This window comes from Falco punctatus (assembly GCF_963210335.1).
Source record: "Falco punctatus genome assembly, chromosome: 3".
Lineage (NCBI taxonomy): Eukaryota > Metazoa > Chordata > Aves > Falconiformes > Falconidae > Falco > Falco punctatus.
In genome coordinates, this window is record NC_137582.1 from 15,935,286 (window position 1) to 15,947,770 (window position 12,485).

The 12,485-nt window shown below is 39.7% G+C and overlaps 1 protein-coding gene across 1 annotated transcript in view; it reads left to right on the forward strand.

Annotated features, from left to right (window-relative positions):
* CYRIB (CYFIP related Rac1 interactor B) overlaps positions 1–12,485 on the forward strand; it is a 78,199-nt gene that overhangs the window by 30,763 nt on the left and 34,951 nt on the right. Inside the window, 1 exon segment of the mRNA XM_080379223.1 lies at positions 4,389–4,460. Coding sequence (XP_080235349.1) covers positions 4,389–4,460 — 72 coding nt within the window.

The window sequence follows — 12,485 nt, forward strand, 5'->3', positions numbered from 1 at the left end:
CTCATGAAGTTCAACAAGGCCAAGTGCACAGGCCTGCACATGGGTCGGGGCAACCCCAAGCACAAATACAGGCTGGGTGGAGAATGGATTGAGAGCAGCCCTGGGGAGTAGGGCTTGAGGGTGCTGGTGGATGAAAGGCTCCACGTGGCCCGACAGTGTGCACCTGCAGCCCAGAAAACCAACAGTGTCCTGGGCTGAATCAAAAGCAGCGTGGCCAGCAGGTTAAGGGAGGTGATTCTGCCCATCAGCTCTCATGAGACCCCACCTGGAGTACTGCATTCAGCTCTGGGTCCCTGTCATTAGAAGGCCATGGACCTGCTGGAGAGAGCCCAGATGAAGGCCATGAAGATGATCAGAGGGCTGGAGCACCTCTCTAGGGAGAAAGGCTGAGAGAATTGGGGTTGTTCATCCTGGAGAAAAGGTGGCTCCAGGGAGACCTTAGAGCAGCCTGCCTGTACCTAGAGGGGTCTACAAGGAAGCTGGAGTGGGACTTTTTACGGGGGCATGTGGTGAAAGGACAGGGGGGAATGGATTTAAATGAAAAGAGGTGAAATGTAGATTAGATGTTAGGATGAAATTCTTTGAGGGTGGTGAAGTGCTGGACCAGGTGCTGTAGAGAAGTTGTGAGTGTTCCATCCGTGGGACGGTGTTCCTGGCCAGGTTGGAAGGGGCTCTGAGCAGCCTGGTCTAGTGGAAGGTGTCCCTGCCCATGGCAGGGGGTGTGGAACGAGGTGATCTTTAAGGTCCTTTCCAACCCAAACCATTCTATGATTCTGAATTACTGGCTCTATCATTCTCTTCTGAGAACATAGCCATTAATAAATTTCTCAGAAGTATTCTTCCTTGAAGCTCGAATGAGTGCAAAACTTGGAGGCTTGGGGAGCAGTGGCTGTGATTCTGCCTGTTGAAACCGGTATGCCAGAGAAAAATTAACACTGTGCGATTCACAGAAGACTTTGCATCTTTATGGTTAACGCTTTTCTTAAGCATGAATTTTGTATGGTGAACAAGATTTAATCAGGTGCTGTACTTCAGAGTGTAATTCCACCTTCTCCCTAAATAAGTCATGAAGTCAGTGATGGTCGCTAAATGGATAGGTGAAGTGTCCCTAACTTCCTGGACTTTTGTAGGACACTGGATATGTTGCTTTGTGCCTTTTTTTTTTTTTTTTTTTTTTTTTTTTTGTAGCTGCCTTACTATGAAGAGTAACCTGTCAGAAGCTCTGCAGGGATTATTTTGACTGCTCAATTTATGTGCTGTTACATGTCTGGCAACAGAATTCGTTATAAGCTGCCATAAGCCTTCTGACACTTATCTTTATGGATACTAGTAGGTACCCATAGGTTATAGGGATATATATATATCAATATAACAATGGATATATACAGGTAGGTTTACTGTCTGCTTCCTTCTGTTGAATTCATCATCCTACAAAGCTATGCCAGCGCAGCGTGTGGAGGGCAAGCAAGGATATCTCCTGAGAATGAGCTTACTATTCTGTTGTTCACCTGCTATTTTCATTAGCCTGTCAAAGAAGTGTTAATTTACTCCACAAAGGTCTATTGAAGTAAAGAAAATTAATTTTTGAACAAATATTGACTGAAAACTAAGGTAGCAGCTAATTTAGTTTTTCTCAGCTCTGTTATTTATACTACAGGATATCCATTATTTAAAAAGGAATAAAGTTCAGGTTTTGTCAACAGAAGCAGATTAATGTAGGTCACATGTAAGGAATTGTTGCCTTGAAAGCTGGGAAGATCTTCCAAAGGGACCACGTCTGCAGCTTTCTGTGTGTGCCCCTGCTTCAGTGCCCCTTGTCCTTTCGATGTGCAGTGCTGCCCAGTCGCTCCTGGCAAGCGTGCCTGTGCAGCAGCCCCTTTCCTCTCTAGTTCCTCCCGTCGCATCAGACTATGTTACATAGTTCCTGTACATGTGGATGCTTCCATGATCCCTCCAGTCCACTGTCCCTACTGCTGTTCTGCCAGATTGACTTTTCCATATGGAAGTAGTGTGCAGCTGTAGTTGCTGGCACTTGCTTCCCTTTCTCACCTGAAGGCCAGTCGGCAGGAATGGGCTGTCAGGGAGGAATTACAGCAGGGGAGATGCTGAGCAGCCAGGAGAGGCAGCGGTGCAGAGCAGTGTGGGACCAGAGGGGCAGAACGATCTCCAGCAGACATAGTTACTGCTTTCAGTAAAACAAAATCCTGCTTGCTATGCCAGGTAGTTATGAGGAAGTTTAAACACTGAAATTTGGCACCATGGTGGTATATATGTGCATTGGTCCAGTGGAAGTGTAACCCAGTTTTTCCGTTTAATGAAATGACCAGTTGTGCCTGGGGGGGGGGAACCCAAAAACCAACCCATTCTCTGGTACTGCATAGGAAGCTTTTCATACTATAATATAGCAGGGCAGGAGGAAGTATTTTTGTTGAGTGTTGAAGGAAACTGCATGTTGCAATTGCATAATTTGTCACTCAGCTGACAGATCTTTCAAATGCTGTTAGTGGGATGTAGGCAGGGACAGTGCTGCTCTGCTCAGCAACTTACCGAGCAGCACATGAGGATAAGACGTTGTGGCTGCCATTCAGAAATTTTTGACTGAATTGTTAATTTCATACGGATGCTTGGCAAAAGGACTGTCAGTGAAAGGGACTGAAACAGGGTAGTGGAACTGTTGTTAAAGCAAAGGGTATGCTTTAGCAAAGTGTATAAGGCTTCTTGGATGTTTGTTAGATTTCCTCTTCTGCAAGAGAGAGTAGTAGTACTTCATACAACATTTGCAGGGGAAAAAAACCAAACCACCAGACCCAAAACCACCTTAATTTCCCAAGCACCTGCTTATTTTAGATGCTGCCTTGACACAAACTGGCAAAAAATATTTTTGACTAACATTACTCTCTTTTGTTTTTACTTCTGAGCTCTCTATTGCAACTATTTGCTTCAGTGTAGCTTTGAATAGGAGCCCTTGATTTTATTTGTCAACTAAATTTTGCATGGTAACTTGGAGACCTTGCCTTCTCTTCTCCTAGCTGCTGTTCAGGTTGCAAGTTTTTCTTTTGCAGACAGGGCAGGAGGGAGTGGGTAGTATGTGATAGTTTTCACTGTAACTAAAATCATTACCCAGCCTCGATATTGTGTAGCTCTTCCCCTTCCCTCCACCCTTCCCATGGTGGAACAAATCAGTAATACTATGGCCTTTGTGATTAGAAATTTCCCTGCAAAGCAGAGTATTTTTTGTTAAATGCCTGTTAATCAGGATTATCTGATGTAAGAGCTGCTGCTGATAGCTGATTAAATACAAATTAATGCTGAATACTTCATGCATCTCAGCTGGATCTGCAATGACATGACAGGGATTTTATATTTCTGAAACAAGTTTATGCTAAAAACAGATGCATTGCAGAATGTGCTTGACTTTTTTTGTAAAAGCAGAAAGAGAACTGGTGTACAAAATGGAAGATCACTCCTTAAAAGAAACCTTGAGATGTGATGTATTGGCAGGGTGGAATCATGACACTGGAAACAATACCTGAAGTAAGAGCAACAGTGGTTTTACTGGAGACAGGTTGAGTGACAACACTCGAGTATTTGAATTGAATTGAAATAGAAGCAGCCTACAAAGCCCCAAGTGGAAGAGGCTTATGAACCTTTCGCAACAACAGAAAAGTGGCAGTTTTGGCCAGTTCATCCAGTTACTGCACCAAAAAAAGTAGACTGTTTGCTTTATAAACCTACCCCAAAGAAAACACCCTTGGAATGCTTGCAGTAGATCTCAGTACCACATTTCCCTAGGAAATGCAGTTCTGTCTGGCCCTACATATATATGCTAGTTTTCAAAACAAGAAACTTAGTTTTGAAGTAGATCTAAGTAATTCTAGAATGAATTCAGAAAGGTAAAAAACTGCCATTGGCCAAATTTGGCTTTAACTGATGAAAACTGTAGCAGTGAAGCATTTTTAGCTGTGTGCAATATATATGACACTGTAAATAAATCTTGAATCCAGACCTACTTTTTTCTGGTGCAACTATGCGTAACTTGGCTCAGTAATGCAGAGATGTAATGCTCTATTTTTTTTTTGTGCAGTAACTATGTGTAACTTCTCAGTAATTCTCAGATGCAATGCTCTATTTCTGATGCTTGTGATCATGGATAGCTAATTGCCTTACTGACTCACAGAAGAGTTTGTAAGGATACCTCTATTTGCTGGTAATGTCACTTCCATAAAATCACAACTGTTTATAAAGTCAGCATGTTTTATTTGCATTCCTAAAGAATTATGTAGGTTCCTTGACACTACAGGTTTAACTTTGGCTTACTCCAGCATTGGCTTATATAATTGAAATACTGTGTATCATTTATGTTTAATGAGATTTTTCTATTTGTTCAGATTCTGAAGACAAGCTGCTGCATCGGTAATCTGAGGGAATTCTCTAAGACTGCAAGAAGATTCTACCAACTGGTAAACGATTCTCCCAACTGGTAAACACTTCCTTAGGTGTCTTTGCTTGTGGAATGTTTCTTTGTTTTCCATAGTATTTTAGGCCAAGGAGTACAAGGTATTTTGATCTACTGAAAGCAAGTAGTAGTTCATGCAATGTTACTGTTTTTTTGGTTTTGGTTGGTTTTGGTTTTTTTAATTAACTAGCTTACCAGATAAAAGGCTTAGTAGCAGTGGATAACATGGGTATTTAAATAGGAATACGAAGTGATTGAATTCCTTCTCTCACAGTAGGAGTAAAAAGACTAGCCTCTTTGCTGTAGTGGGATGTTAAACATTGTCTGTTTGCCTTTTCAACTGGTAATACAATGTGTCTGTACCTCTTACTATATAAAGACTATTTGAAGTGTGGTAGTGCAAACATTAGAACTTCAAATCTGATATTGCAGAGCCTGGAGAGATAGAAAAAAAGGAAGCTTTAACAAAATCTGGGTTAGAAGTTGAATGTGGCTAAGCATGCTAATATTAGTGTCCAGGTGCTTTGGAAGATGTCATTAAAGTGCTTGTAATTATTCTGTGGTGTTTGAGGCCTAATTTTCAGTGAAAACAATGTATGATAATAAAACTAAGGATGTATTGTGATTCACAGGTATAGATCATCAGTGAAGAGCTATGACGACTTTTTGGCTGGTAAACAGCTACTAAGTCATTGAGCTACACTATTAGAAGGCAATCATAAGGGAACATGAGAATTTAGGATGTCTGAGTGTGTCTTGACATAGCTAAAGCGTACATGTGTTGGTAATAGGTACCAGATGTACAGCTCACCTCTCAAATATTTGATTTTTGTAAATGAAATAGTAGTCTTTGATACGGGGGAAGACATCCATAAAGTTGTAAACTAAGTATGCATTCAGTTTTCCTCTGTGATTATACTTTACTATATACCCTCTATAAAGCTTGAATCCTTGCCCTACTATTTACTGCTACGATTTGAGGTACAGGGCTAAGTAAACTCATGTCAGGAAAGGGATTCTTAGCCTGTAAATGGGGTGATGCAGCTGGATCCAAGGATGAACACGGAAAGAAGCAGCATCCTAGCCAGTAAGGAAACATTAAGCATTTATAACCCAAATATTTACAGAAGCTTTGTTAATCTTCACATGCCAGTTAATTTGTCGAAATTTTATAAGCAATGGAGTGTAACTTCGTGAAGTCGTGTTGTGTAGCTGTTGCTAATAACAAGGGTTCATAGCGAATATTAAAATACTTTGTTCTGTTACTCTGCTGCTCTGCTGAACCTAGATCAATGGTAGGAAAGTTTTGAAGACTGGTAGTGGTCAATAATGTGCATCTGTCAGAAATGACATTGTGATAACAGCATTTGACTTCATGTAGTCATTTTTCCTATAAAGATGACATTTATAGTACATCTATTTGTGAGTGATAATTTAAAGGGCTTTGTTGCGTGGCTTTAAAATAGCAGCTCCTGAAACTAAAACATGTGAGCCTCCTTCCCAAATACCCAGTTTGAAAATGCATGTCCCTCCGTATACAGGAGAAAGAACCTGTGGTGTGTATGGTATGTCACAATTTGAGGTACCAAAGCACTGTATTATCAACATGTTTTGAACCACATTGTAACTATCTGGTAGTAATTTTTAGGTTAACCCCTTGGATTATTCTGATCACATATGGTATGAATAAATAATATATGTCTGTCACTAAATGCGAGTGCATAGCTTGCACTGTACAGAAGAATATAAAGCTTGTTAGCCTAGTAGTGAGGGGTCCTCTGTCGGTTTCCCTACTTCAGTTTCCCTTCCCACCCCATCATCCCTCCTCTCTCTCTGAGAGAGAAGTTTAACAGGATCACTGCGCTGAGTGATCCCGGGTAATTCTAGAAAGCAGCTCTTGGTCTGCAACTGTGGTGGTTATCTTATCAGCATTTCCTTTAGGACCAAGAAGTGCTTTTCAGCTCAGGGGTAGTGCTGCGCTAAATCAGGATTTCACTGATTCCAACATTAACCTTCGTCTGGGAATACATGAGCTAAGAGCCTGCTGAGCTGTGCCATGATTTAGATCTGACCCAGGTTTCAGCTCAAGCTCCCAACTTTGAGAGTATGCTGAAAAGTGAATGTGGTGCCCAGACCCCTCATCCCTTGGGGCAGAGTGTATGGGTCTTGTGTGACTGGTACCAAGATAGAAATATTAAACCGGCTGGACTGTGGTGTGGGGCAGACTAGTCCAAATGGTTGTATAGGACATGTATGCCTATTTTATCCAGGTGGTATTTCTTTTGTAATGTTTCAGCTGTCCGTTATCACAGACACTGAAGGACATAAAACACTTCAGTGTTTGCCCTATTTTTCTTGTATTAGCTTTTCTTTTTCATTATGTTAACTTTCTTGTATGGGTTATTTTTCCAGCATATCAGTCATTTGGAAAAGATCTTGATAATTTTCTCCTGCTTTTTGCATATAATCTCTGATAATTATTCATTTTTATTTTATAGCTTTATCTCTCATATGCAGCTTGAACTTGTCTGCATGCTTAAAGATTTAAAAATCTTTCCATGCAACTTACAATTGTTCCCCTGTAATTATGATGGGGAGATGTTCCAAGCAAGCTGATTTAACATGTTGTAGAGTCCCTGTTCCAGCACTGATACTGCAGTGTTTGTGGATTAACAGGTTTTGCATTTTGTGCTAATTTTAATAAATATGAAAACACCTCCAGTATTATGTTTGCAAAGTGGAAGCAAATGCATACCTGTCATTCTCTTATTAATTTTGAGAACTCTTTGTTGTGGCTAGTATGGCTCTTATAAGAGTAGCATTTGTCTGGCTGACATATCTTTCAATGTTGTTTCCTTGTGGGGAGAATCTTTAAAATCTCTTTGGTAAGGATTTCAGCCTTTTAGTGCAAATTGCTTAGTATGTGTTAAACTTGCAAAGAGCAGGAAAGTGTTTCTATTTGTCTCCATACCTGTGTACCTCATTCAGAAGAGATACTGTATTGAGTAAGGCCATAATACTAATACATGTGTTAGGGATTTACATATGGCTTTGGCTTTGTCTGGGAAGTTTATGTAAACTCAGATGTACTGCAAGAAGTATAAAGCCAAGTTCTGTTTTGTTTTGACCAGTGCTAAATGTTTCTGCTAGTAAACAAGGGAACAGGTGTTAAAAAATACGCAGCATTTAATGTGTGCTTTCAGAAGGATTTTTTTGTTTGGGCAAGTCTGTTTAACCAGTGTAGAAAGCGGTGAAGTTACAAATGCTTCTGAGCAACTTGAAAAGCTTTCACCGCAGAGCTTACCAGATACCAACAGTAGGGTAATGTGGGAGCCATCAAGGGTGAAAGAATAATCAGTCACAGCGAGGATACATGAAGAATAATGAATGTCTTTCTGACAACTGAAACCACTTTTACTTCCCATTTGTGCCACAAGTTAAAAACAATCTCCTTTGATAGTGTTGCTCTAAATATATTGCTGTAGGTTTGCCTATAAATTCTGTTTGCAATTCAGTAGGGCTTCTTGAATTGATTTGTCGTCCATATGAAAGTGGGTTTGTTGAAATCATTCTTAGTTTGTGGAGGTTAAGGACTTTCTGTGTTCTTGGCACTCACTGTAAAATATTTTGGTAGAAATTCTGATTATGTTAGCGATGTTCTGCCAGCATGCATTTATTTTGTTTTAATGCTGATATCCAAGGCAAGAAAGAAGAATAGCTGACAATTTTTTAAGACAAATAGAGCTGGCTCCTATTTATTTGCTATCTTTTGTCTTAGGGCTTGTTTAATGTGGCTGCCTGCAATAGCATCGGGGTGGATTGAGGGGCTAAAAGCTTTTGTGCAATCCTGTGTTTTTTAAAGTCTAATAGTATGTATTAGTAATGAATGTAAATAATCTGCCTGTCCTGATGCAACATAAAGTGGTATCTTTTCTACCACAGTGGACATAAAATTACTTAAAATTTTCAATGAAGGTAGTAGTAATCTGCAAACGATCAATGACAGGGTTTTTTTACTGTAATTGAGCAGAATTCAGTGTAGAGCTCTTCCAAAATATCCTTCCTTTACACACAGTAGTCTTACTGCAGCAGTTGTTAGAGTAAGTTTAAAAAAAAAAGTGAGTTGTGAATCTGGTTTAATGGCTTGTTCAGTAAACTTCTCTGCTTGAGATTTCAGCCCTGCCAATTTGTTTATGAAGGTAAAGCTGCTATTTTTCTCCACCTGTAAATAACTGCTGAGGGCAACATAAGCTGTTTAATTCTGTTTGTCCAATGAACCTTCAATTCAAAGACATTAATTGAAGGGTTGTTTTGACTTTTCAGAAAGTCACTTTTAAACAGACTAGGAAAATATGTAAACTTTTCTCATCACAAAGACATTTGACCTGAAAAGCTGTGCTTGTTGAGACAGGTGATCGGACTTTGTGTGATGTTTTATGTGGTCTGTTATATTAGGTTAATGTCAGAAGTTACTTAGTTCACTTCCTGACTTACAGAAGGACTCTCAAATGCTTGTTAAAGGACATTTCTAGATTTTGGGGGGGGGGGTGGGTGGGGTGTTGTTGGTTATTTCTTTTAACTTTGTGGGGACTTGGACTATTGACATATAGTCCTTCAGATCTGGTTAATATTCAGTTTACTGCTTCACCATGTAACTGCAGTTTTATTATTTAGAATCAGAATATCTCAAGTTGGAAGGGACCCATCAGGATCATCAAGTCCAACTCCCTGCTGCTTGCAGGACTACCTAAAACTAAACCGTATGATTAAGAGCATCATCCAGACGCTCCATGAACTCTTGACAGGCTTGGTGCCATGACCACTTCCCTGGGGAGCCTGTTCCAGTGACTGACCACTCTCTCAGTGAAGAACCTTTTCTTCTTGTCTCATCTGAACTTCCCCTGATGCAGCTTGCCTCCTTTTAGCTCATTGTGGAATTTAATTTTGGAACTTACTGAGCAGAAATAGTGTGCAGCTGTTGAGACTCGGTATGATTGAATTACAATGCAGGAATTAAGACTTTATTACATGTCTCCTGACCTTTTCGGATTTATTTTTTTTTCCTGACTGTTGGAGTACACTGTTGTGTGAATACATACAATGGTCCCTAGGAGCTGGGCCCAGACACTCCCATATTAGGTCTCTTATGTTTGCTACCCTGTATTCTGTATTTTTGTGCATGCTTCCAATTAAATGCTACCCAATAAACATTTTTTCCCCTTCTCCTTTCTCCCCCTTCTTTTAATTTATCTGAAGCAAGTCATCACAGATCTCATTCTGTGTACGTGGCACCCAAGGCATTCCTGGGCAAGCTGGAGGCACTTTCAAGAGTCTCAGTGCTATATGACTGTTACTGGGGCCAGAGCAGAGCTCCCCCGATCTAGGCAGAAATTACTGCTTGTCCCAAGGCTGTGTCGTGGAGTCACTCTTGCACTTGTATGGAGTCACCTCCTGACTTGTATGGAGGAGCTGCCTCTGCTGAGACTTGCTTAGTGGAGCTGTACTAGGGACTTTCGGTGGCAGGAGTTAAAGCAAACTCCTTGGGTATCCCCTGTAACCTGCTCAGCCCTTGAGTCTCTGAGAAGTGTATGGCAAAACATGCTGCTGTTGGTTTCCATAGGAAGGGCTTTTCAGGCTATTTAAAAGCTAATCTGTGTTCTGAAATCTGGAATAAATTGCCTCTGAGCAGCAGAGATGCTGTCTGTGATACTTCTGTAGCTGTAGCATAAGCAGCTTTTTTTAATTTATTTTTTTTTAATTCTACAGTTTTAACTATCAGAGCATTAACTGGGGCTTCAGCTCTCAATTTCTAATACTCTTAAGGAAGCAGTTTATGGTTAAACTTGCTAAAAACAGTAAAAAGATGTTTTAGGTGGTAAATTAGTCTTCTCTGGCTGGTTTCCTTTCAGGATTGAAGTTCTCTCTGACCTAATGTAGTCCCAAGAAAAGTGATTTACCCTAAGCATAGAAATCTAGAGTATAAGAAATAATGACTCCTCTGTTTAAGTGTCACTGAATAGGGCTATGGGGTCTTGGGGTTGCTCAGAGCTGATAGCACACTACTAATAATGCTGAATGGGAAAGCGCTTTTGACCTTTCTTCTCTTACTGTTTTTATTATGCAAGTGGATGAGTGTTGCGGCAAACTTCCTGGGATGGGGTATGGTTTCATTTCTGTTATGCTATATTGAGTCAGAACTCTTAGTCTTAAACTCTGCCATATTCCTAAGAAATTATATCATGTGTATAGCTTAGATAAAAAAGCTGTTGAATCACTTGGTTGGTATTCAGGAGCACTTCACAACTGGGTGTTAACAGCCTAACATCAAAGGAAGCATCAACTACAGAAAAATAGCAATGCTAAGTAGTCATAGGGAAATTCAACATGCAATAGACAGCAAATGGCAGTATCATTTCAAGTTGTAAAGGTATGCAGTATATCTTAGGAATACTTAAGTACTTTTTTGAGGAGTGAAAGCCTGAATGCTAGAGAGTTCTTCAAAATTCTGCTCATGTTATATGCCAGTATTAAATCACTTCAGGGTGTAGATTTATAAAGGTTCAGAAGAAATACAGGAGATAATATGCCACCAGAAATAGCAAATTCAGTTGTTTGAATAATTGACTGCTGGACACAGGACTTGCTTCAATAATTCTTGCAGGCTTTTTTTTTCCCTCCCCCTCTCCCCTCTTTGCAGTAAAAGAGGAAGTTGTGTAGCCTGGACTAAAATATCACAGTTCTACCCACCACCAAAAAAGCAACCACCACAAACAAAAAAAACGCCCAAAACCAACCCTAAATTAAACAACCCAAGAAGTCACATCTCTGTTTTCTTAAAAGTCCTTAGTTGTCTTCTGGTTACCCAAAACTTAAGTATTCTCACTTGCTTTGAGAAGTGAAAAAGTTTATTTGGAAGCGTTTAAACTAACTTTCTGATTTGGTTAAAAAAATCCCTTGTATTTAGTTTTCAACTTGCAGCTTTTTTTTTTTTTTCCTATGGAAAGCTTTGAGATGCAAAAATTAGGATTATGGTAGTTCCATTTTACTGTTTCCACTAAGCCAAAGTAATGGTTTGTTGTGGAAAACATGCCTGTAAGTGGATGAAGTAGAAATTTTCATGCTTTGTATGTGTTTGTATGTGTAAACATTTTCTTATGCCATACAAGCTTCTCAATGATCTGTGGTTTTCCCTTTTTTTTTTTTTGTTAGTTTTTAAAAGGGGTTTTTGTATATAACCTTGTCTTCCCCTTGTTAATCTATAGTGCAGCATCTAAAGTTCCTTGAAATATTTTCTTCAAAGCAGACCTGATAGCTCTTTGCTGTATTCCTCTTGAAGCCAGATCTTTAGGCTAAGCTTCAGAGAAACTGAAACAGTGCTTTGTGGACCTCACTTGGAGTATGCTGAGTAAATAGTTGCACTTCTACCTTAGCACGTGGAACTGAGAGTGCCACTAGGTGTTTGGATGTGTAGTATGAAGAGCTGAATGCCATACAGTAGTATGAGTTATATTGGCATAAATGCATTTTAATATGTGACTGAAGGACAGAAAATGTAATGCATGCTCTTGGCAGGTGTCTGTTGAGAACTGTCAAGAAAGCTTTCATGTTAGATCACCATTTCTATTATTAAATTATAAACCTAAAACATGGGTTTGAGCAAAGCAACTAATACAAGATACTATAAGACAGCAATGAGAAATTATGTAGGATAGGGAAAGGATTAATATGACACATAGACTTTTAAGGTACAGTTAACATTCAAAATGAATGGAGAAGAAAGATTAGAGCTGAAGCTTTCTACTGCCAGAAGTCAAAAAGGTGGTTTTATAGCAGGCAACCAGCAGACTTGCTTTCTTACAAAGAACTGAGGCCGCTTTGCACTAGTGATAGACTACCTTTGCATAGACTTAATCTAATGTTTATCATAAAGATATAGAAGAATCTTCTTTTTGAATCACTGATGCTATCCTTGGAGTTTCCATCCATTTAGCATTGAACCATGGGTTCATCTGCAGATGCTCTGAAACTT